At 43.2% G+C, this 26,094-nt stretch overlaps 3 protein-coding genes and 1 long non-coding RNA gene across 5 annotated transcripts; 1 reads left to right on the top strand and 3 right to left on the bottom strand.

Annotated features, from left to right (window-relative positions):
• On the bottom strand, nucleotides 1-2,247 carry LOC114435752 (tripartite motif-containing protein 16-like). The gene has a single exon (XM_028405696.1). The coding sequence runs from the start codon at nucleotides 2,201-2,203 to the stop codon at nucleotides 557-559; it is 1,647 nt and encodes a 548-aa protein (XP_028261497.1). The 5' UTR covers nucleotides 2,204-2,247; the 3' UTR covers nucleotides 1-556.
• A 5,562-nt stretch (nucleotides 2,248-7,809) lies between these two features.
• Nucleotides 7,810-25,541, bottom strand: LOC114435753 (tripartite motif-containing protein 16-like). 2 transcript variants are annotated; one of them, XR_003670609.1, is made up of 3 exons: nucleotides 25,352-25,541; nucleotides 10,966-12,708; nucleotides 7,810-8,034 (listed from the first exon to the last, which is right to left on the bottom strand). XR_003670609.1 is itself a non-coding variant. In XM_028405697.1 (2 exons), the coding sequence occupies exon 2, from the start codon at nucleotides 12,693-12,695 to the stop codon at nucleotides 11,052-11,054; it is 1,644 nt and encodes a 547-aa protein (XP_028261498.1). In that variant the 5' UTR covers nucleotides 12,696-12,708; nucleotides 25,352-25,541; the 3' UTR covers nucleotides 10,496-11,051. The 2 variants fall into 2 exon arrangements, 1 of the variants encoding a protein (XP_028261498.1); XM_028405697.1 differs by lacking the exon at nucleotides 7,810-8,034 and having other exon boundaries at nucleotides 10,496-12,708.
• Nucleotides 8,733-21,476, top strand: LOC114435821 (uncharacterized). The gene is made up of 3 exons (XR_003670657.1): nucleotides 8,733-8,769; nucleotides 14,317-14,319; nucleotides 21,428-21,476. It is a non-coding gene; the product is annotated as an uncharacterized LOC114435821 (long non-coding RNA).
• LOC114435746 (tripartite motif-containing protein 16-like) lies at nucleotides 23,127-25,491 on the bottom strand. Its single transcript, XM_028405691.1, has one exon. The coding sequence runs from the start codon at nucleotides 25,336-25,338 to the stop codon at nucleotides 23,683-23,685; it is 1,656 nt and encodes a 551-aa protein (XP_028261492.1). The 5' UTR covers nucleotides 25,339-25,491; the 3' UTR covers nucleotides 23,127-23,682.
• Nucleotides 25,542-26,094: the final 553 nt, after the last annotated feature.

The following is a 26,094-nucleotide window of genomic DNA, read 5'->3' as shown; positions in this document are numbered from 1 at the left end:
CACATGTGTGGAATTACATTTATTTCACATGTCACACACAAATCATCCGACAGAAACGATCAAAGTCTTTTTATGATGATGATTATTTTCTTTGTGAGTCCATTAAAGTGTAAAACGTCAGAAAACAGTGAAACATGTCCACTATGAGCTCCCACAGCTCCAGGACTCACTTTCTTTGTTGGAGTTCAACAGTACAGAGCCAAAGAATCATCATCAGGAAACACCAGCACAGCAGCTATAAACTACAACTATTAATCAGCCTGATCAGATATATATTTATAGAAGATGTGTAAATGTATCTACAGCTTTGATCACTACAGTGTCTGTGCAGACTTCTGATTATTTTCACCTTTCTCTGTCACACTGAGTTCTGTCTGTGTGTGACGTTGTTTACTCCACTTTCAAAGATGGCCGACTGTCTGCTGAGTCTGCATGTAGAGAATTCTTCCTGTAATAAATGTGATGAACTTTAACAAGCTGTTAACCCCTCACAGCTTCTTTAGAGAGCTGCAGACATGTTCTGATCATAAACCTGTCCTCTGCCCCTGTCATTACTCTATTGGACTTTAATCAGCTCAGCAGTGTCTCCAACATAACAAAGCAAAAGTCCAGCATAGAGAGGCTGAGTGAATGTGGTCTGGACTCTGTGGAGGAGAGTCATGGTTTCAGAGATGCTGTAGAAGGACAGAATACCTGCTCTGTGATCCAGGTACACTCCTACTCTGGAGGAAGGAGGACCTGAGACCTCAGTGTTGATCTTGTTGTGATAAAATCTATAACTGTTTGTGTCACATCGTAATGACCAAGATTTATCATTGAATCCAAACCACTCTGCTCTGTTCATATTCTTGTATGCGACTGATACACGACCTGCTCCTCCTCTCCTCTCCACCTCCCAGTAACAACGTCCAGTCAGACTCTCTTTACTCAGGACCTGACAGTAAACAGTGAATCTGTCTGGATGACTTGGATAAGACTGTTCTTGACTCATTCTTGTTACTTTTCTGTTCCCCTCAGATAATAACAGCTGTGTGTATGCTGTGTTTGGATCCAGGGTGAGTTCACATGAATACTTCAAGAAGTCAGCTCTGGTCTGTGGCTCTGACAGTAGAACATCCACTTCAGTCAGTGAGACGTTTGTCCACGTCTCCCTCAGAGTGTCCTGTAGTTTGTCTCTGAGCTCTGACACAGCTGCTGTCATGTCCTCAAAGTACCTCAGAGGACGGATGTTGATGCTGGATGAGTGTGTGGACTCACTGAGTGCTGACAGTGAGCGGTACTTGTGTAGAAAGTGGATGTGGTCCTCTGTGTGTGAGAGCTGCTCCAGCTCGGCGTCTTTCCTCTTCATCTCAGTGATCTTCTGCTCCAGCTCCTCCTGACGCTCTTTGACTCGACTCACTTCAGCTTCCTCCTGGGATCTGACCTGCTGCTTCACATCAGAGCTTCTTTTCTGGATCAGACGGATCAGCTCACTGAAGATCTTCTGACTGTCCTCCACTGTTTTATCAGCAGAGCCTCTGATGGCCTCCACCTCCTGTTGGAGCAGCTTCACATCTTTCTGTGCCTCCTGGATTCCCTGCTGGAGGTTTGTCCTGCTCACCTGGAGCTCCTTCTGCTTCTCAGCTCTCTCTGCTGCAGCTAGGACTGTGTCATGGCCTTTATGTTCATCCATTGTGCAGAGATAACAGACAGACTGCTGATCAGTGCGGCAGAAGATCTTCATCACCTCATCATGACGAGAGCAGATGTTCTCCTGGAGCTTCTTGGAGGGCTCCACCAGCTTGTGTCTCTTTAATGGAGCTACATCATAGTGAGGTTGGAGGTGTTTCTCACAGTATGACACCAAACAGACCAGACAGGACTTGCTGGCTTTCAGCTTCCTGTCAGTGCAGAAATCACAGGCCACATCTCCAGGTCCAGCATAGCAGTGATCAGCAGGAGCAGCTTGGAGTCCAGTCTTCTTCAGCTCCTCCACTAACTCTGCTAACAGGAAGTTTTTCTCCAGGACAGGCCTCGGTGTGAAAGTCTTCCTGCACTGAGGACAGCTGTGGATTCCCTTCCTGTCCTCTTCATCCCAGAAGCTTTGAATACACTTCATGCAGTAGCTGTGTCCACAGGGGACAGCCACCGGATCCTTCAGGAGATCCAGACAGATGGAACAAGAGAACCTCAGTGAGTCCTGCTGGTTTCTTTGCTGCGCCATTTCAGCTCTCGTCCTCCTCACCAGGAAATGGAAGAGCTTTTACATTTACTGACTGATATGCTGCAGTTTGGTCGTTGGACTTTGAGTTGTTGGTAGATCTGATAGGGGAGGAACCAGGAAATGTACTGTCAGAGCTGCACTCTGTGTTGGAGAGAGAGGAGGGGCTGTCAGTGGTTCTTTGAACAACAAGCAGGAGGAGTCACATCCCAGCCTTCAGTTTCCTGCTTTGGCAGCACGTTCAGCTGTAAGGTGCAGGTTTAAAGTCTCCTTGAAGAATATTCCAGAAGCAGGTTCAAAATGAATAAATAAACAACAGCATGATGGTTCCTTTAATGTAAACACACTGAGTGCCTGTACGGACATGAACATTCTCTCTGACGGAGGGCTAAGGCCTCACTGGGTTGGTTATAGCAGCTATTAGCTAACTCCTGTTAGCTGTAATGCTAGCATTTGTATCAACCCCTGTGTCAATGGACATAATGTGGACGGGACAGTTTTTGGGTCCATACTGGTCAGGCCTCTTACATGATCTGATGTAATCTAATCAATCAGCTGTTAGCATTGATTAGCTGTGCTACACCCCCATGATCAAATTTACATTCATGTTTCTTGGTGTTTGTTTTATTGTTCCATGAATAATTGATCCCACCTCACTCAGTGTTCTGGGGTGACCAGCAGGTGGCAGCACTGTTACACACACTGCTCCAGGTTTTCCTGTCAGTATATCCATCCATCCATCTTCTACCGCTTATCGGGTCGCGGGGGCAGCAGTCTAAGCAGGGACACCCAGACTTCCCTCTCACCAGACACTTCCTCCAGCTCCTCTGGGGGAATCCCGAGGCGTTCCCAGGCCAGCCGAGAGACATAGTCTCTCCACCGCGTCCTGGGTCTTCCCCGGGGCCTCCTCCCAGTGGGACATGCCCGGAACACCTCCCCAGGGAGGCGTCCAGGAGGCATCCGAACCAGATGCCCGAGCCACCTCAGCTGGCTCCTCTCGATGTGGAGGAGCAGCGGCTCTACTCCGAGCTCCTCCCGGGTGACTGAGCTTCTCACCCTATCTCTAAGGGAGCGCCCAGCCACCCTTCGAAGGAAACTCATTTCGGCCGCCTGTATTCGTGATCTCATTCTTTCGGTCACTACCCAAAGCTCATGACCATAGGTGAGGGTAGGAACGTAGATTGACCGGTAAATCGAGAGCTTTGCCTTCCGGCTCAGCTCCTTCTTCACCACAACAGACCGGTACAGCGACCGCATTACTGCGGAAGCTGCACCGATCCGTCTGTCAATCTCCCGCTCCATTTTTCCCTCACTCGTGAACAAGACCCCGAGATACACAAACTCCTCCACTTGGGGCAGGAGCTCTCCTCCCACCCAGAGAGGACAAACTACCCTTTTCCGGTCGAGAACCATGGCCTCAGACTTGGAGGTGCTGATTCTCATCCCAGCCGCTTCACACTCGGCTGCAAACCGTCCCAGTGCACACTGGAGGTCCCGGCTCGATGAAGCCAACAGGACAACATCATCTGCAAAAAGCAGAGATGAAATCCTATGGTTCCCGAACCAGATCCCCTCCGGCCCCTCGCTGCGCCTAGAAATTCTGTCCATAAAAATTATGAACAGAACCGGTGACAAAGGGCAGCCCTGCCGGAGTCCAACATGCACTGGGAACAGGTCTGACTTACTGCCGGCAATGCGAACCAAACTCCTGCTCTGGCCATACAGGGACCTAACAGCCCTCAGCAGAGGGCCACGGACCCCATACTCCCAGAGCACCTCCCACAAGATGCCGCGAGGGACACGGTCGAACGCCTTCTCCAAGTCCACAAAACACATGTGGACTGGTTGGGCGAACTCCCATGAACCCTCCAGCACCCTGCGGAGGGTATAGAGCTGGTCCAGTGTTCCGCGGCCAGGACGAAAACCACATTGCTCCTCCTTAATCCGAGGTTCGACTATAGGCCTAATTCTCCTCTCCAGTACCCTGGCGTAGACTTTCCCAGGGAGGCTGAGGAGTGTGATCCCCCTGTAGTTGGAGCACACCCTCCGGTCCCCCTTTTTAAAAAGAGGGACCACCTGGTTCCCTTCTCGTTTACCACTGTAGCGAAGCTTACCGTAACTTAGCGGTTAGCATTAGCGCTTAGCATGGCTTCTTCCACTCGCTCTGCACCTCCCTCTCCTGCTCACTGCACGGTGTGTGACATGTTCAGCTGTTCCTCTGCCTCCTTTAGTGAGCGTGAGGTGTGCACAAAGTGTAGCTTATTCACAGTCTTGGAGGCGAGGCTAAGCGAGTTAGAGGGTCGGCTACGCATGTTAGATAATAGACCTGTAGCCGCAGCAGCTAGCCAGCAGCAGTTAGCCTGTGCGGACCAGCCTGCCTTAGCTGATGTTAGCCTGCTGGCGAGAGATAAGCATAAATACAGTAGGATTAAAATTCACGTCGGTGTTAATGACACCCGGCTTCGCCAGTCAGAGGTCACTAAAGTTAATATTGAGTCGGTGTGTAATTTAGCTAAAACCATGTCGGACTCCGTAGCGTTCTCTGGTTAGTGATGGGCAAATGAAGCTTCATGAAGCAATGAGGCTTTCCAGCGGTTCATTACTCGAAGCTTCATCCAGTACTCACTAGTGACATCTGCTGTTCGAGTTAACTATTGACTGCGACAGCCAAGTCATTCAAATGGATCTTAGTTTTAACAAACTACCGCAATATAGCTTTATATTCTCTATTTTCATAATAAAGATTTTTGTCAAACCCATATACAAGTCTGTTTTATGTCACTCTGCTACCTCTTTATCCCTGTCTATTCCTAATAATGATTTGGACCCAAAGTGACTCTGCTATCAGTTTGGTTCTCATTGGTGGTTGTGCTTTTGTTTTTCATGGTGGGATGGGAGTGCAGTGCTTGTGTAGGGACACAGTATATGTGTTTTTCTGGGGTTAATCATTTTTTATCTAAAAACAAGACTTTTTTCACAGTGTGCTCCTTTTGCTGATGATCTCTCCTGCCTTAGAGAACACCCTCTCACAAGGCACAGATGATGCTGGTGAACACAGGAACCTCAGTGCCAGCTGGTGTAAATGAGGATACACATGTTTTTGTGTATGCCAGTACACCAGTGGATCCTCATTTCTTCTTAAATTGTTTTCATTTAGGTACCGCTCCACTTCCACAATGGCATCTGCTGTGGCATTAGAGCTTCGTCTCTCTTCATCCACACTTGCATCCAGCAGAGACCACAATTCACCTACAAATAGTGAAATAACTGATTGGAAATAATACGTAGAATGTAGAAGTCTTACGGCTGACGTGCAGCAGTAGTGATGTCAACACCAATAGCAATTTGCAGAGAATGAATAAAAACCTACCAGAGCTGCTGGTACCTTCAGCTGCCTCTGATGGACCTGGCAGTTGAACAGCTTCAGTGTTTCCAATGACCACAGCACATTCAGCCTTTAGCCGCCGCACTGCCTCTTGTGCCTTGTTTTGGCTGAGGAATCCAAGTGTTTTGAACCTGGGGTCCAACATAGTGGCCATTGTCATCACACTTAAAGATTCATTGCCTGCCACATTTTCTCTGACACGTCTTAAAAGGTTATCAGACAGCAGCCTTGCCACATCATTATTAGGATGCTCAGGTGACAATTTTTTTAGCTTTTGTACGTATTTCACATAGGGCAGGGATCTGATCAAATGATTTGCGAACTAGCAAATTCAATGCATGGGCGATACAGATTGAGTGTCTGATTTGTAACGCTTTAGCACATGCAATCATGTTTGATGCAGCATCTGTAACAAGGCATTTCACCTTATTAGTAATCCCCCACTCTTCCATGTGGGTACGCACCACTTGCGCTAAATTCTCAGCTGTGTGACATGAAGGAAAATGCTCCACTCCAAGCAACACAGTGCCTAGCTTATCATGATCATCAATGAAGTGGCAGGTGATTGCCAGGTAGGCCTCCATATTCATAGATGTCCACATATCTGCAGTCAAGCTAACAGCAGACACACCATGAATGTCTTCTTTTGCCTTCCCCTTGGCTTTGATGTATCTCACCCACCATCTTCTTCAATGCCTGGGAGTTATTCATTTCAATGAATGCAGATACTTATTATGAGAATACATTAACTTATTATTATACATATACACACCTTTCTGGTCGGGAGAACATAGTTGGGATCCAACAAATGGATGAGCTCCCTGAACCCCACATCTTCCACTACTGAAAATGGCTGCGAGTCTTTTATGACCAGGTTGACCACAGCCTCATCCAGCACCTCCTTTCTGGAACCTGTAATGATAACAATGAATATAAAGTGCAACCAATTGATAAGATACAAAAATACACGGTACACACACTATGTTTTCAATAATGAAAATCGGATAATAATAGCTTACTTTGGCTGGTGTCTGGTCTGTCTGCAGATACATTTTCATGTATTGCTCGATAATGCCTGAGCATTGAGGAGGTATTGTTGTTGTACACGAGCTCTCTGTCACACAGCAAACACCTCACCTAACAAACAAAAATGTGCAATATAATTAACACAAAATTATTGCTGATGATACTCACATAATTACATAACAATGTAGGCCTACACAAACATTATACAAACTTTGTTGTGAGCAGCCATTTCAAAGTATTCCCAGACGGGAGACGTTTTCCTCTTTCTTGATGGCTCCATTTTAAGCTAAATCTTCTTCACTATTCACTATTCTATTCTTTACTACCACGACAACTCACTACTACAATCTCTACTGCTGACACTGCGCTATCCACCTACTACAACCCACGAAGCGCCCGCGGTTCTTGCCGCTTTTATTTTGAAAACTGACACGGAAAAACGAACCTCTGAATTTTACCAAATCTTCTCTAAACAGCCAGCACCTTTCCTTCTTGGTCTTTTCTCTGAATGCATAAGCAGTGAATCCCTGCCTCCTACTCTGACCCAGGGCCTTATAACTCTAATACCTAAACCAAAGAAGGATTTACTCCTCATCGACAACTGGCGCCCTATTTCCTTACTTAATAATGATTACAAAATATTTGCTTTGATATTTGCCAAAAGAATCTAATTTGTTCTAGATGACATAATTGATGAGTCTCAGTCTGGTTTCATGAGGAACAGACATATTTCCAATAATGTAAGATTAGTACTTGAGTTAATTGATTACTCTGATTTATGCCTTGATCAAAGTTTCATTCTTTTTTTAGATTTTTACACAGCTTTTGACACAGTTGAACATCATTTTATATTCCATGCCCTAGAAACATTTGGTTTTGACCCTTTTTTTTAGCAGTGCTGTCAAAACAATGTATAAACATGGAAACTCCTCGATCAAACTGCATCATGGGACTTCTCCCCGTTTCTTTCTCAAACGTGGGGTCAGTCAGGGATGCCCCATATCACCTTATCTTTTTTTGCTTTGTACGCAACTACTCACAGACTCTATAAAACTGAGTCCATTAAAAGGAATCCTGATAGCAAACACTGACATTATCATCAGTCAACTGGCTGAAACAACCTAGTTTCTAAAAAATAGCTCTCAGGTTCCTTTAGCTATCGATGTGATAAATGCTTTCTCTCTTGCATCTGGACTTTGCTTGAATATTAAGAAATGTGAACTGCTTGCTCTTAAACCCTGTAATACCCCCTCTATTTGTAGTATACCTATAAAAGACTCTGTCACTTACCTTGGAATAGTCATTAATAAAGATAAGGACAAAGGCTCCAGTGACCCCTACCAGCATCAAAGGGCTCAGTGTGGAGGTGGTGGAGGAGTACAGATACCTGGGAATGTACTTGGACCACAAACTGGACTGGAGTAAAAACGTGGACACTGTGTACAGGAAGGGCCAGAGTCGCCTCTACTTTCTGAGGCAGCTGAGGTCCTTCAACATCTGCAGGACGATGATGAGGATGTTCTATGAGTCTGTGGTGGCCAGTGCCATCATGTATGCTGTTGTCTGCTGGGGCAGCAGTCTGAGGGACATAAACAGACTCAACAGAATCATCAGGAAGGCGGCCATGTTGTGGGAGAGGACCTGGACTCTCTGACAGAGGTGTGTCAGAGGAGGACGTTGTCCAAAATAAAGACCATACTGGACTGTCCCTCTCACCCGCTCCACACTGTACTGAACAGCTACAGGAGCTCATTCAGCAACAGACTCCGACTCCCACGATGCACCACTGAGAGACACAGGAAGTCATTCCTGCCTGTCTCAATCAAACTACTGAACTCTGAACTGTGACAGTCACTCAGACACTGCACATTCATGTCATGCTCTTTACTATGTAAAGGTTTATACAGTAGTATGTTCTTTAGGTAACAACTCAGGGATTTAAATGCTGTCTGTATTTAGATATTTATTATATATTTCTATTTCATTTCAATTATCTTTTTCTTCTATGTGTCTGTAACAAATAAGAATTTCCCCCCGGGGATAAATAAAGTGATTCTGATTCTGATTCTGATTCTGAAACCAGATGTGATTTCAATTTTAACTCAATTATTGATAAAACCCCAAAAAAACTTAATCAGTGGCTTCAGAGAGATTTGTCGTTGAGAGGCAGAATCTTATGAACCAAAGCTGAGGGCATAGCCTCATATGCTGCTTTCTCCCTTGACATTAACAAAAGGGTTTTAAAAGTTATCAAAATGCTGTTTAACTTTGCCTGGAAAAACAAAACTCATTACATTAAAAAATCAGTAATAATGAACACATATGATAAAGGTGGCCTTAACTTGTTAGACTTTAACACCTTAAATACCTTCAAAATCATTTGGCTTAGACAATTTGTCAAGAACCATCTTCTATTTGGAATTTCATACCGAACTTTTTTTTTTTTCTCAAGTGGTTTGAACTTTCTTTTATTTTGTAACTACAATATTGAAAAAGTCCCTTTAAAGTCTTATTTTCATAAACAGATGCTTCTTTCCTGGTCATTAATTTATAAACACAACTTTTCTCCTCATAGATATTACATTTGGAATAATAAGGACATCTTACACAGGAACAAATCTTTATTTGACCCTCTCTGGTTTAATCACAGCATGCTTCTGGTCCATCAGTTATTTAACTCCAACGGTTTAACTCCAAGTCTTTTGTGAACAACGTTTTAAAAATATTACTGATACCAGCTGCTCTTTTTGTTTGGGTTCCTCTGAAGATGTCTTTCATTTGCTCTGGTCTTTGCTTCTTCTACCAGCTTCTGGACAGATGTCTGTGATTTGATTTCATCTTCTATTGATCCTGATTTTCCCCTTTGTTTGGAGCATGTACTGTTTGGCTTCATTACCTTTTCACTCACAAAGACTAATCAATATTACCTCATTAATCTTATTATTTTGTTATCTAAATGGTATATTCACAAATGTCGTTACACAAATCAAAAACCTGTTTTTGTTGCATTTAGGAATGAGGCCAAACAGTACATCAAGACTATAGAAAAATCTCATAATTTGAAAGCTATAAAGACTTTACGTTTATGTGCTCTATACAATATTTTGTATAATTCTTATTGTAAAAATAATGTTTGTATATGTAACCCCCTGGCACTGTTCCTTGTTTAAGGTCTAATAAAGTTAATAAAAAAAAACCATCGTGTACTTCCGGTATGACTTCCGTAAACTCGACGCAGCCGCAAACTTTGGGAAAACTTCTCCCAGGCAAGACAGACAACCCCGCCCCCTATTTGAACGGCGGCTGTGATTGAAGCAGAGATTGGCCAATAGGAGAAAGGTTCAGGGAGGAAGTGTCCAATAAGAACAGACCAAAGGGGCGTGGCCACGGCTGCATCAGAGCCAAAGAACAGAAACAGAAGTGTGTTTGGCTTTTCATTTGAAATGTGAGACCTGTTATTTAAATATCTTCACGTTTTAATCGACTTTATTCACACCAGAGAGATTCTGTGTCATGATTTTGTACAAAATTACTCACTTACATTCATTTCCACGTTTATTTTAGAGGTCAAAAAAGGGGAAAAATAGAATTTCTGATTTTATTTACAGATTAAATGAAAGCAACGATCGTCATATCTGTCATCCATCCACACTGAACCTCTGCAGACCTGCATGAGCAACAACAACATTTGGTACCACTGAACACCACAGTGCGGCTCATGTTCTTCGACTTCTCTTCTGCCTTCAACACCATCCAGAGACTGTTGAGGACTAAGTTAGAGAAGATGCAGGTGGACGCTCCCCTGGTCTCGTGGATTGAGGACTACCTGACAGACCAACACTTCAGAAATATACTGAGAACTACATCAATAAACAGTCAAGATACACATGTGTGGAATTACATTTATTTCACATGTCACACACAAATCATCCGACAGAAACGATCAAAGTCTTTTTATGATGATGATTATTTTCTTTATGAGTCCATTAAAGTGTAAAACGTCAGAAAACAGTGAAACATGTCCACTATGAGCTCCCACAGCTCCAGGACTCACTTTCTTTGTTGGAGTTCAACAGTACAGAGCCAAAGAATCATCATCAGGAAACACCAGCACAGCAGCTATAAACTACAACTATGAATCAGCCTGATCAGATATATATTTATAGAAGATGTGTAAATGTATCTACAGCTTTGATCACTACAGTGTCTGTGCAGACTTCTGATTATTTTCACCTTTCTCTGTCACACTGAGTTCTGTCTGTGTGTGACGTTGTTTACTCCACTTTCAAAGATGGCCGACTGTCTGCTGAGTCTGCATGTAGAGAATTCTTCCTGTAATAAATGTGATGAACTTTAACAAGCTGTTAACCCCTCACAGCTTCTTTATAGAGCTGCAGACATGTTCTGATCATAAACCTGTCCTCTGCCCCTGTCATTACTCTATTGGACTTTAATCAGCTCAGCAGTGGCTCCATCATAAAGCCAAAGTCCAGCATAGAGAGGCTGAGTGAATGTGGTCTGGACTCTGTGGAGGAGAGTCATGGTTTCAGAGACGCTGTAGAAGGACAGAATACCTGCTCTGTGATCCAGGTACACTCCTACTCTGGAGGAAGGAGGACCTGAGACCTCAGTGTGGATCTTGTTGTGATAAAATCTATAACTGTTTGTGTCACATTCTAATGACCAAGATTTATCATTGTCTCCAAACCACTCTGCTCTGTTCATATTCTTGTATGCAACTGCTACATAAACTCCACCTCTCCACTCCATCTCCCAGTAACAACGTCCAGTCAGACTCTCTTTACTCAGGATCTGAGTGTAAACAGTGAATCTGTCTGGATGACTTGAATAAGACTGTTTTTCTCTCATTCTTGTTACTTTTCTGTTCCCCTCAGATAATAACAGATATTTGTTTGCTGTGTTTGGATCCAGGGTGAGTTCACATGAATACTTCAAGTCAGCTCTGGTCTGTGGCTCTGGTTCTGACAGTAGAACATCCACTTCAGTCAGTGAGACGTTTGTCCACGTCTCCCTCAGAGTGTCCTGTAGTTTGTCTCTGAGCTCTGACACAGCTGCTGTCATGTCCTCAAAGTACCTCAGAGGACGGATGTTGATGCTGGATGAGTGTGTGGACTCACTGAGTGCTGACAGTGAGCGGTACTTGTGTAGAAAGTGGATGTGGTCCTCTGTGTGTGAGAGCTGCTCCAGCTCGGCGTCTTTCCTCTTCATCTCAGTGATCTTCTGCTCCAGCTCCTCCTGACGCTCTTTGACTCGACTCACTTCAGCTTCCTCCTGGGATCTGACCTGCTGCTTCACATCAGAGCTTCTTTTCTGGATCAGACGCATCAGCTCACTGAAGATCTTCTGACAGTCCTCCACTGTTTTATCAGCAGAGCCTCTGATGGCCTCCACCTCCTGTTGGAGCAGCTTCACATCTTTCTGTGCCTCCTGGATTCCCTGCTGGAGGTTTGTCCTGCTCACCTGGAGCTCCTTCTGCTTCTCAGCTCTCTCTGCTGCAGCTGGGACTGTGTCATGGCCTTTATGTTCATCCACTGTGCAGAGATAACAGACAGACTGCTGATCAGTGCGGCAGAAGATCTTCATCACCTCATCATGACGAGAGCAGATGTTCTCCTGGAGTTTCTTGGAGGGCTCCACCAGCTTGTGTTTGTTGAACGCAGCTCCATCATAGTGAGGTTGGAGGTGTTTCTCACAGTATGACACCAAACAGTCCAGACAGGACTTGCTGGCTTTCAGCTTCCTGTCAGTGCAGAAATCACAGGCCACATCTTCAGGTCCAGCATAGCAGTGATCAGCAGGAGCAGCTTGGAGTCCAGTCTTCTTCAGCTCCTCCACAAACTCTGCTAACAGGAGGTTTTTCTCCAGGACAGGCCTCGGTGTGAAAGTCTTCCTGCACTGAGGACAGCTGTGGATTCCCTTCCTGTCCTCTTCATCCCAGAAGCTTTGAATACACTTCATGCAGTAGCTGTGTCCACAGGGGACAGCCACCGGATCCTTCGGGAGATCCAGACAGATGGAACAAGAGAACCTCAGTGAGTCCTGCTGGTTTCTTTGCTGCGCCATTTCAGCTCTCGTCCTCCTCACCAGGAAATGGAAGAGCTTTTACATTTACTGACTTTATATGCTGCAGTTTGGTCATTGGACTTTGAGTTGTTGGCAGATCTGTTAAAGAGGAGGAACCAGGAAATGTACTGTCAGAGCTGCACTCTGTGTTGGAGAGAGAGGAGGGGCTGTCAGTGGTTCTTTGAACAACAAGCAGGAGGAGTCACATCCCAGCCTTCAGTTTCCTGCTTTGGCAGCACGTTCAGCTGTAAGGTGCAGGTTTAAAGCTGAGGTGTTTGTTTATTAGTTTATTATAGATCCCCATTAGTCACTGCCTCAGCAGCAACTGTTCTTCCAGGGGTCCACAGTTGTGATATTAAAATAGTAAAACTTCATGTGCTCAATCTGAACTAAACATCTATATATAAATATACACATACTTGAATACATGTCCGAATACTTCACAAAGACACTTTTAACAATCCAAGCAAGTCAACTGAGTCAAACTAAACAAGCAGATGTAACTCGTACCTCAGTGAGAACACACCTGACTAATTTACTCAGGTTCAGCTCAAGAAGAGAGGGATGGGTTAGTGCAAAGGGTAAACACAGGGTGTTTATTTCCTGTCAACAAACATCAAAATCACAATTTAGATTCTGATCCCAATATATATAAAAATAAACAGAAAGTTAAATGTCCCTTCACAGCTTGTTGCTGTCTGATATCAATGTCCATCCCTGTGTCCAGTGTATATGTGCTGTGTGCTACCCAGGTAGGATGTGTGTTTGTGTGTATGTATGCTTGTATGCTTGCTGCAGCTTAGATCTTACCTGCTCCAGACATCAGGAAGATGATGAAGATTAGAATCCTGATCCTCTCTAACCCTGCCTCATGTCAGACAGGGACTCTGCATGATGTCATCGCTGTCCCAGAATGGAGATCCAGCAACTCAAATAAAAAACAATCTGCACCAGCAGGAAGAAAATTAATTATTGATCATTTACTGTACAGACGTTAAAACCTCACCCTGGGGGTCCAACTGGACAAAAAACTGCAGTGGTCCACGAGCAGACTGTACTTCCTGAGGAGACTCAGGTCCTTCAGTGTTTGCAGCAGGGTGCTCCACATGTTCTACCAGTCTGTCATGGCGAGCACCATCCTCCGCCAATCTGGAGGAGGTGTTGAGGGACAGGATGCTGGCTAAACTGCTGTCAATAGGAGCCAAAGTTGTTGTTTAGCGTGTTTTATCGCTCCTGTCACGCTTTAGCGAAGTAACGGTTTTATTTTTATATCTACGTCGTGTACTTCCGGGGTCCTCCAAGATGGCGACCATAGCAGACGCATGTTTTTATGGTTGAGCAGTTTTTTGAATCTCTATCCTCTGATATCGTTCCGTTAGTCCTAATATGACGCTATAAATACCTACACACAGTGTTAAAACAGTCTCTTGGCATTTTGGAAGACTCATCGTTAGTTAATACAAAGTTATTTGCTTTTTTTAAACTGACGAATGGAGTACTCAATCACAGCTAGCCTAGAGGGAGCGACGGTGTTTCTGTGTGGAGCCATAATCTTCTTTCAACACGATGCAAAACGAAATAGGGTCAAAACGCAAAGAGAAAGAACCTCCTATCTACAGAGAAGGTATGGTTTTTGGAGTTCCCTTAAATGCTATTGAGACACCAACAAGCTCTTCAGCTGCTGCACCTACTGCCTCAGTCAACATGGATCATGACTGTTTAAGCTCTGAAACTCACTGCGACCGAGATGATGATTTTCCACCTCTGCCGGACACACCGATCAAACCAAAGGAGAAACGGCAAAGAGCTGAGATATACAGTGGCTTGCAAAAGTATTCATACCCCTTGAACTTTTCCACATTTTCTCACATTATTCCCACAAAAATAAATATATTTTATTGGAATGTTATGTGAAAGACCAACACAAAGTGGCACACAGTTGTGACGTAGAAAGAAAGTTAAACATGAGTTAATTTTTTTTTTTACAAATTAAAAACTGAAAGGTGCAGTGTGCAAAAGTATTCAGCCCCCTTTTCTCTGAGTGCATCCAATTGCCTTCAGAAGTTGCCTGATGATTTCTGACTGATCGAATGTTGACCTAATGACTAGATACAGTCAACCTATGTGTAATTTAATCTCAGTCCAAATACAGCTGTTCTGTGACGGCCTCTGTGGTTTGTTGAGAGAATATTGGGGCGCAAACAGCATCATGAAGTGCAAGGAACACACCAGACAGGTCAGGAATAAAGTTGTGGTGATATTTAAAGCAGGGTTAGGCTATACAAAGATTTCCCAAGCTTTGAACATCTCACAGACCACTGTTCAGTCCATCATCAGCGAATGGAAGGAGTATGGCACAACTGCAAACCTACTGAGACATGGTCATCCACCTAAACTAACAGGCCAAACAAGGAGAGCACTGATCAGAGACACAGCCAAGAGGCCCATAGTGACTGTGGATGAACTGCAGAGATCTACAGCTAAGGTGGGGGAATCTGTCCATGGGACAACTATCAGTCATGCACTGCACAAATCTGGACTTAATTGAAGAGTGGCATTAAGAAAGCCATTGTTAAAGTAAACCATAAGAAGCCATGTGAGTGACCTAGCAATCATGTGGAAGAAGGTGCTCTGGTCAGATGAGACCAAAATTGAACTTTTTGGCAAAACGCTATATGTGGCAGAAACCTAACACTGCACATCACTCTGAACACACCATACCCACTGTCAAACATGGTGGTGGCAGCATCATGCTCTGGGGCTGCTTCTCTTCAGCAGGGACAGGGAAGCAGGTCAGAGTTGATGGGAAGATGGATGGAGCCAAATACAGGGAGTCTGCAAAACACTTGATACTGGGGCGGAGATTCACCTTCCAACAGGACAACAACCCTAAACATAAAGCCAAAGCTACAGTGGAATGGTTTAAAATGAGACATATTAATGTGTTAGAATGACCCAGTCAAAGTCCAGACCTAAATACAATCGAGAATCTGTGGCAAGATCTGAAAACTGCTATTCACAAACGTTCTCCATCTAATTTGACTCAGTTTGAATTGTTTTGCAACGAAGAATGGGCAAAGATTTCAGTCTGTAGATGTGCAAAGCTGGTAGAGACATACCCCAAAAGACTTGCAGCTATAATTGCAGCAAAAGGGGGTTCCACAACGTATTGCCACAGGGGGGCTGAATACTTTTGCACACTACAGTTTTCAGTTTTTTAATTGTAAAAAAAAAATGAACTCATGTTTAATTTTCTTTCTGCTTCATAATTGTGTGCCACTTTGTGTTGGTCTTTCACATAACATTCCAATAAAATATATTTATGTTTGTAGTCATAATGTGAGAAAATGTGGAAAAGTTCAAGGGGTATGAATACTTTTGCAAGCCACTGTATTTAGCAGACTTACAGAGCAACATTGTCGCCGCAATTAACGTGAGTGCTGATAATCTGGAGGGCATGATCACAAAGAATGCAGTGAGCATTGAAGCTTTGAAAAAATGTGTAGTGGATTTTGCATTTGCAGAAGTTGAGTCACTTAAGTGTGATGTGAAGGAAATCCAAGGAAACTGCCAACAGAAGATATGAACAGCAGATAGCTGACCTGCAGAAAAAGCTCAATGAGGCTGAAAGATATGGTAGGAGGTGGAACCTCAGACTCCATGGCGTCCCTGAAGGTAACGCAGAAGACATCAAAGCCAAAGTCATCAACATCTGCTGCGCCGTGTTGCCTGATTCTCAGCAGAAAATTGCAGAAAACATTGATATTGTCCACCGCCTAGGGAAATACCAGGGGCCTGAAAACAGACCCAGGACCACCTTTGTCCGCTTCACTAACAGGTCTTCAAGAGATCTTTTGTGGCTCACTTCGCAGGTACTCGAGTTATCATTGAAGGGAAAGAAATCCGGCCAGAACATCTTGACTGTTCTCAGGTGAACACATTACCCTCTAATGTGGCTCCCCACGACTAAAGGACTTTATTTTGCCTTTTTTCCTTATTGCACTATTGTATTTGCAAAACTCTTGTGTCTTCTTTCTAGAAGAAGCAGTATGCTAAGGATGTAACAAAACTCAAGAGACACTACTATATTACTTTGGTTTATTACTATAGTAGCAGAGGACAAGTTAAGGTGTTAAAAATACAAAACCTTTTTTCTTTTTGCCTTTATATACATTTTAAAGAAAGTATTTAATCTCCCACTCTGCACCTTATCTTTTTATAATACAGAATCTGAAAAGTGTTGCCACACTTAATATTTCTTACTTCACAGGGAGACTGTTTTGCACTGAGTTACAGCCTAATTTATCATTATAACCCTTTAATGGATAGAGATTATTTCTTTTGGTACTTAAGACCTTTCTTCTTCATAGTATTTGGACTTTTTTGTTACATTGTCTTTCTCTGTTTTTTCTCTTAATGCCAGGGGGTTGAGACAGAATGTCAAACGAAAAGCTTTATTTTTATTTGCAAAACAACAAAAAACAGATTTTTCTTTTTTTCAAGAGTCACATTCAGTTATGGATGATGCACAGTTATGGAGGGCTCAGTGGGGCGAAGACATTTGGCTGTCTCATGGCTCAGAGCGAGCAGCAGGTACTGCTGTTTTGAAGAACTCCTTTAATGGGGCTATTTTACATTCTGAAGGTGATCCTACAGGTCAGTTCTTTATTTTGGTTATTAATACCAATGAGACTTTAATCTTACTTGTTAACCTTTATGGGTATAATTCAAAGGTTGAAAATGACAAATTGTTTGATGTTTTAGAATCTGGCTCCTTACATTGGCTTTCTATGTTTCCAAACGCAATGATAATAATGGGGGGAGACTTCAATGTTGCTCTAAATGGTCTTCAGGACAGATGGCCTCCTCTAGCTGATTATTCAAAGGCCTCTACCTTAATACAATTTATGCATAAATTTGATTTAATCGATATATGGAGAGAAAAAACCCTGGTGTGATCTCACAACAATAAAACATATACTAGCTTATGATGCATAGACTTTTGGTTGAGCTCCAATTGTTGGGATAAAAATACTGTTAGGGTTAATATCCTCCCTGCTCCTTTAACAGTCACTTCAAGACTGGACTACTGCAACTCTTTATTGTCAGGATGTCCACATTACTCCATCAACAGTCTGCAGCTGATCCAGAACGCAGCAGCTAGAGTTCTGACAGGAAGCAGCCAAAGGGATCATATCTCTCCAGTCCTAGCGTCTCTTCACTGGCTCCCAGTGGACTCAAGAATACACTTCAAGATCCTTCTTCTAACCTACAAGGCTCTTCATGGACTTGCTCCATTGTATCTGCAGGACCTGATTGTACCATATGTTCCTAATAGGACACTCAGATCTCTGAGTGCAGGTTTACTAGTAGTTCCTAGGATTCATAGAAGTAGAATGGGAGGACGAGCTTTCAGCTATCAGGCACCGCTATTATGGAACCAGTTACCAATCTGGGTCCGAGAGGCAGACACTGCCTCCACCTTTAAGACTAGACTTAAAACTTTTCTGTTTAGTAAGGCGTACAGTTAGCCTTAGACCTAGTGTGTAGCACAGCTATGCTGCTCTAGGCCTACGTTGTCGGGGGGCACAAACATGATCCACTGAGCAGTTTCCCTCTCACCCTCTAACCTCTCCTTTTCTCTCCTTAGTCTGGCTCACACTGGTCTCAAGACCTGGATGCTGACCTGCAGTCCGGCCCGTGAAGTCTCTCTTGCTCTACGTTGTCGGGGGGCACAAACACGATCCTCTGAACACCCTCTGACCTCTCCTCCACTCTCCTTAGTCTGGATCATACTGGGTAATATCGTCTCATAATCTGTGTTAACTGTCTTCCTTGTAGTTCTGTGCCTCGCTCTCGCTCTCTCTCTTTGCAGGTCTCAAGACCTGCATACTGACCTGCAGTCTCTCCTGTGCTCATCGACTTCACTAGCCCCTGCTGCTCATCTTTACTACCAAATTACTATTCCTACTTATGGACTGACGATATATATAGATATCATTACAATATATCACTGTTTCATCTTGCTGTCATGTTTGCTCTGTACTGTATCATGTTTGTATCATGTTTGCTCCTCCCTCTCTCTCTCTCTCTCTCTCTCTCCTTCATCCTCTCCGACTAGCAGCAGGACTGGTTCCCCCTTAAGTTGACGGGTCCTGCTCAAGGTTTCTTCCTCTTAAAGGGAGTTTTTCCTTGCCACAGTGCTCTTAGGGGGGTTCCTGTGAAGCGCTTTGAGACAATGTCTGATTGTAATATGCGCTATATAAATAAAACTGAATTGAATTGAATTGAATTGAATTGAATCACAATCTCCATACAAATCTCTCTGAATTCTAATATTCATCATAGAAGCTCTTACTGGACACTGAACAGTTCCATCCTCACACATGAAACGGTTTCTACAATGGTAAAAGTCTCTAATTGAACGTTACTGGAAAAAATCTGTATCAGAAAATCAATTCTGCAATAACTGGGAACTTTTACAATTTGAGTTATCAAAATTCTTGAGAACATACTGTAGTTCACTTGTCAAGGCAAAAAGGGCTGAAGAAGAAAACATTGTCTCAAAAATAACATCTTTATCACAACAAGCTCATGGAAACTTAACTGAAAATGATTCTCACCAATTAATCAATCTACAAAACCAGTTAGATGACATTTATAGGTCGAAGGCCGAGGGGGCGTTTGTAAGAAGTAGGAGGAGATGGCTAGAGGAAGGAGAGCAGAATACTGCTGATTTCTTTCGGCTTGAAAACTGTCGAGCTAAAAGTAATACCATACAAAAATTAAATATTGATGGTAATGTTACAGATGACCCCAGAGAAACAGCTAAATATTGCTCTGACTTTAAACTGTATGATTCTAAATACTGCGAAGAACTTACCTGTCAATTCATGGACTCTCTCACAGAAACAAAACTAATTGACACTGATTCAAAAGAATCTTGTGATAAATCACTAACTCTACAGGAAGTTGTATCTGCTATTGAACATCTCAAACTTAATAAATCTCCAGGCACTGACGGTATTACCTCTGAATTTTACCAAATCTTCTCTAAACAGCCAGCACCTTTCCTTCTTGGTCTTTTCTCTGAATGCATAAGCAGTGAATCCCTGCCTCCTACTCTGACCCAGGGCCTTATAACTCTAATACCTAAACCAAAGAAGGATTTACTCCTCATCGACAACTGGCGCCCTATTTCCTTACTTAATAATGATTACAAAATATTTGCTTTGATATTTGCCAAAAGAATCTAATTTGTTCTAGATGACATAATTGATGAGTCTCAGTCTGGTTTCATGAGGAACAGACATATTTCCAATAATGTAAGATTAGTACTTGAGTTAATTGATTACTCTGATTTATGCCTTGATCAAAGTTTCATTCTTTTTTAGATTTTTACAAAGCTTTTGACACACAGGCGTGCGCACACACATGTGATCGTACTGCACCAGCGGACAGAGAGCGCGCATTGAAAACTGTGCCAAGCGACGCGCTGTCTGTTGGACAGGTCTCAGCAGCCTGGCTGCTGGTATGTTGACGGTGAGTGTTTTCAGGTGCGGCGTGATCTCTGTGCGCATGTAGCAGTGCTCCGTCAGTTAAAGCAGCTGGACATATTTTATTTTATTTCTATTCAAAATTGATTTTGTTATTCTAGTCTATATAAATGTCATTGTCTGTACTGTATCTCCAAAGGTACAGCAAATCACTCATTAAGGAATATGACAATGTTTAGATTTTAGTCTTAGTGAAACTGAGGGAAATTCAGGCCCAGGAAAATCACCTCTTATCAATTCGATCGATAAGGTCATTCAACCAACGATTATTGAATTAATCAATGATTTGCATCCCTATTCTGACCTGTTATTAATAAAGATTGAGACGATTGGACCAGTTGTACTTTTTTGGAATATTTGAAACCCTTTTTTTTAATGCGGCCTTAATGCGGCCCAGCCTCACCCAGACTATACCCCCAGCGGCCCCCCGGGTAAGTTGACTTTGAGACCCCTGGTGTACAGGAAGGGCCAGAGTCGCCTCTACTTTCTGAGGCAGCTGAGGTCCTTCAACATCTGCAGGACGATGATGAGGATGTTCTATAAGTCTGTGGTGGCCAGTGCCATCATGTATGCTGTTGTCTGCTGGGGCAGCAGTCTGAGGGTGAGGGACATAAACAGACTCAACAGAACCATCAGGAAGGCGGCCATGTGGGAGAGGACCTGGACTCTCTGACAGAGATGTGTCAGAGGAGGATGTTGTCCAAAATAAAGGCCATACTGGACTGTCCCTCTCACCCGCTCCACACTGTACTGAACAGCTACAGGAGCTCATTCAGCAACAGACTCCGACTCCCACGATGCACCACTGAGAGACACAGGAAGTCATTCCTGCCTGTCTCAATCAAACTACTGAACTGTGACAGTCACTCAGACACTGCACATTCATGTCATGCTCTTTACTATGTAAAGGTTTATACAGTAGTATGTTCTTTAGGTAACAACTCAGGGATTTAAATGCTGTCTGTATTTAGATATTTATTATATATTTCTATTTCATTTCAATTATCTTTTTCTTCTATGTGTCTGTAACAAATAAGAATTTCCCCCTGGGGATAAATAAAGTGATTCTGATTCTGATTCTGATTCTGAAACCAGATGTGATTTCAATTTTAACTCAATTATTGATAAAACCCCAAAAAAACTTAATCAGTGGCTTCAGAGAGATTTGTCGTTGAGAGGCAGAATCTTATGAACCAAAGCTGAGGGCATAGCCTCACATATGCTGCTTTCTCCCTTGACATTAACAAAAGGGTTTTAAAAGTTATCAAAATGCTGTTTAACTTTGCCTGGAAAAACAAAACTCATTACATTAAAAAATCAGTAATAATGAACACATATGATAAAGGTGGCCTTAACTTTTTAGACTTTAACACCTTAAATACCTTCAAAATCATTTGGCTTAGACAATTTGTCAAGAACCATCTTCTATTTGGAATTTCATACCAAACTTTATATTTTCTCAAGTAGGTGGTTTGAACTTTCTTTTATTTTGTAACTACAATATCGAAAAAGTCCCTTTAAAGTCTTATTTTCATAAACAGATGCTTCTTTCCTGGTCATTAATTTATAAACAACTTTTCTCCTCATAGATATTACATTTGGAATAATAAGGACATCTTACACAGGAACAAATCTTTATTTGACCCTCTCTGGTTTAATCACAGCATGCTTCTGGTCCATCAGTTATTTAACTCCAACGGTTTAACTCCAAGTCTTTTGTGAACAACGTTTTAAAAATATTACTGATACCAGCTGCTCTTTTTGTTTGGGTTCCTCTGAAGATGTCTTTCATTTGTTCTGGTCTTTGCTTCTTCTACCAGCTTCTGGACAGATGTCTGTGATTTGATTTCATCTTCTATTGATCCTGATTTTTCCCTTTGTTTGGAGCATGTACTGTTTGGCTTCATTACCTTTTCACTCACAAAGACTAATCAATATTACCTCATTAATCTTATTATTTTGTTTTCTAAATGGTATATTCACAAATGTCGTTACACAAATCAAAAAACCTGTTTTTGTTGCATTTAGGAATGAGGCCAAACAGTACATCAAGACTATAGAAAAATCTCATCATTTGAAAGCTATAAAGACTTTACGTTTATGTGCTCTATACAATATTTTTGTATAATTCTTTTGTATATGTAACCCCCTGGCACTGTTCCTTGTTTAAGTTCTAATAAACTTAAAAAAAAAAAACGTTGTGTACTTCCGGTATGACTTCCGCAAACTCGACGCAGCCGCAAACTTTGGGAAAACTTCTCCCAGGCAAGACAGACAACCCCGCCCCCTATTTGAACGGCGGCTGTGATTGACGCAAAGATTGGCCAATAGGAGAAAGGTTCAGGGAGGAAGTGTCCAATAAGAACAGACCAAAGGGGCGTGGCCACGGCTGCATCAGAGCCAAAGAACAGAAACAGAAGTGTGTTTGGCTTTTCATTTGAAATGTGAGACCTGTTATTTAAATATCTTCACGTTTTAATCGACTTTATTCACACCAGAGAGATTCTGTGTCATGATTTTGTACAAAATTACTCACTTACATTCATTTCCACGTTTATTTTAGAGGTCAAAAAAATAGAATTTCTGATTTTATTTACAGATTAAATGAAAGCAACGATCGTCATATCTGTCATCCATCCACACTGAACCTCTGCAGACCTGCATGAGCAACAACAACATTTGGTACCACTGAACACCACAGTGCGGCTCATGTTCTTCGACTTCTCTTCTGCCTTCAACACCATCCAGAGACTGTTGAGGACTAAGTTAGAGAAGATGCAGGTGGACGCTCCCCTGGTCTCGTGGATTGAGGACTACCTGACAGACCAACACTTCAGAAATATACTGAGAACTACATCAATAAACAGTCAAGATACACATGTGTGGAATTACATTTATTTCACATGTCACACACAAATCATCCGACAGAAACGATCAAAGTCTTTTTATGATGATGATTATTTTCTTTGTGAGTCCATTAAAGTGTAAAACGTCAGAAAACAGTGAAACATGTCCACTATGAGCTCCCACAGCTCCAGGACTCACTTTCTTTGTTGGAGTTCAACAGTACAGAGCCAAAGAATCATCATCAGGAAACACCAGCACAGCAGCTATAAACTACAACTATTAATCAGCCTGATCAGATATATATTTATAGAAGATGTGTAAATGTATCTACAGCTTTGATCACTACAGTGTCTGTGCAGACTTCTGATTATTTTCACCTTTCTCTGTCACACTGAGTTCTGTCTGTGTGTGACGTTGTTTACTCCACTTTCAAAGATGGCCGACTGTCTGCTGAGTCTGCATGTAGAGAATTCTTCCTGTAATAAATGTGATGAACTTTAACAAGCTGTTAACCCCTCACAGCTTCTTTAGAGAGCTGCAGACATGTTCTGATCATAAACCTGTCCTCTGCCCCTGTCATTACTCTATTGGACTTTAATCAGCTCAGCAGTGACTCCATGAAAATAAAAAACCCGAAGTCCAGCATAGAGAGGCTGAGTGAATGTGGTCTGGACTCTGTGGAGGAGAGTCATGGTTTCAGAGACACTGTAGAAGGACAGAATACCTGCTCTGTGATCCAGGTACACTCCTACTCTGGAGGAAGGAGGACCTGAGACCTCAGTGTGGATCTTGTTGCGATAAAATCTATAACTGTTTCTGTCACATCGTAATGACCAAGATTTATCATTGGATCCAAACCACTCTGCTCTGTTCATATTCTTGTATGCGACTGATACATCAACTCCTCCTCCTCTCCACTCCACCTCCCAGTAACAACGTCCAGTCAGACTCTCTTTACTCAGGACCTGACAGCAAACACTGAATCTGTCTGGATGACTTGAATAAGACTGTTTTTCTCTCATAAATGTTACTTTTCTGTTCCCCTCAGATAATAACAGCTGTGTGTTTGCTGTGTTTGGATCCAGGGTGAGTTCACATGAATACTTCAAGAAGTCAGCTCTGGTCTGTGGCTCTGGTTCTGACAGTAGAACATCCACTTCAGCCAGTGAGACGTTTGTCCACGTCTCCCTCAGAGTGTCCTGTAGTTTGTCTCTGAGCTCTGACACAGCTGCTGTCATGTCCTCAAAGTACCTCAGAGGACGGATGTTGATGCTGGATGAGTGTGTGGACTCACTGAGTGCTGACAGTGAGCGGTACTTGTGTAGAAAGTGGATGTGGTCCTCTGTGTGTGAGAGCTGCTCCAGCTCGGCGTCTTTCCTCTTCATCTCAGTGATCTTCTGCTCCAGCTCCTCCTGACGCTCTTTGACTCGACTCACTTCAGCTTCCTGCTGGGATCTGACCTGCTGCTTCACATCAGAGCTTCTTTTCTGGATCAGACGGATCAGCTCAGTGAAGATCTTCTGACTGTCCTCCACTGTTTTATCAGCAGAGCCTCTGATGGCCTCCACCTCCTGTTGGAGCAGCTTCACATCTTTCTGTGCCTCCTGGATTCCCTGCTGGAGGTTTGTCCTGCTCACCTGGAGCTCCTTCTGCTTCTCAGCTCTCTCTGCTGCAGCTGGGACTGTGTCATGGCCTTTATGTTCATCCATTGTGCAGAGATAACAGACAGACTGCTGATCAGTGCGGCAGAAGATCTTCATCACCTCATCATGACGAGAGCAGATGTTCTCCTGGAGCTTCTTGGAGGGCTCCACCAGCTTGTGTTTCTTGAACACAGCTCCATCATAGTGAGGTTGGAGGTGTTTCTCACAGTATGAAGCCAAACAGACCAGACAGGACTTGCTGGCTTTCAGCTTCCTGTCAGTGCAGACATCACAGGCCACATCTTCAGGTCCAGCATAGCAGTGATCAGCAGGAGCAGCTTGGAGTCCAGTCTTCTTCAGCTCCTCCACCAACTCTGCTAACAGGAGGTTTTTCTCCAGGACAGGCCTCGGTGTGAAAGTCTTCCTGCACTGAGGACAGCTGTGGATTCCCTTCCTGTCCTCTTCATCCCAGAAGCTTTGAATACACTTCATGCAGTAGCTGTGTCCACAGGGGACAGCCACCGGATCCTTCAGGAGATCCAGACAGATGGAACAAGAGAACCTCAGTGAGTCCTGCTGGTTTCTTTGCTGCGCCATTTCAGCTCTCGACAAGTCTGAAGAGTTTCACTTCCTCATCAGGAAATAGGAGCGTCAGTCAGCACGTCATGTTTACTTTCACATTTGCTGGCTGATCTGCAGCAGTTTGGTTGTTGAACTCTGTCACTGTGCAGCACAGAGATTAGACCGATCCCTCAGCTGGCAGATCTGTTAAAGAGGAGGAACCAGGAAATGTACTGTCAGAGCTGCACTCTGTGTTGGAGAGAGAGGAGGGGCTGTCAGTGGTTCTTTGAACAACAAGCAGGAGGAGTCACATCCCAGCCTTCAGTTTCCTGCTTTGGCAGCACGTTCAGCTGTAAGGTGCAGGTTTAAAGCTGAGGTCTTTGTTTATTAGTTTATTATAGATCCCCATTAGTCACTGCCTCAGCAGCAACTGTATGTGTGTGTGTGTGAATGAGTCACTATCTTTGTGAGGAGAAAGAACAAGCAGCGGAGAACAGACAGAGAATCAAAAGGAGGAGACAGATGTGGACATGCCCAGACGTCTCACTCGTCATCCAGACCACGAGGACTTTGTTTTACTCAGATCCTTCTCCACCTCACAGACTCTCAGATGGAATTTTTTTGGTTTGAGTTTTGCTTACATGTCACATCAGGTTTAAAACAACAGAAAAAAACATGGTAAAAGAAGAAAAAACATAGTTTCAGCTCCTCCCTGCTGAGAACAATTTGTTTACCAGAATCCAAAACCTCCCAAGATTCAAGTTAAACAGACAGGACCAGAACTCAGAGGCT

Source organism: Parambassis ranga, chromosome 5, assembly GCF_900634625.1.
Source record: "Parambassis ranga chromosome 5, fParRan2.1, whole genome shotgun sequence".
NCBI classification, from domain to species: domain Eukaryota; kingdom Metazoa; phylum Chordata; class Actinopteri; family Ambassidae; genus Parambassis; species Parambassis ranga.
This window is presented reverse-complemented; position numbering and strand designations above follow the sequence as displayed.

What these genes read in the sequence shown, in the direction of transcription:
- LOC114435753 (XM_028405697.1), bottom strand. Translation starts at nt 12,695, where the DNA reads ATGGCGCAGCAAAGAAACCAGCAGGACTCACTGAGGTTCTCTTGTTCC.
- LOC114435752 (XM_028405696.1), bottom strand. Translation starts at nt 2,203, where the DNA reads ATGGCGCAGCAAAGAAACCAGCAGGACTCACTGAGGTTCTCTTGTTCC.
- LOC114435746 (XM_028405691.1), bottom strand. Translation starts at nt 25,338, where the DNA reads ATGGCGCAGCAAAGAAACCAGCAGGACTCACTGAGGTTCTCTTGTTCC.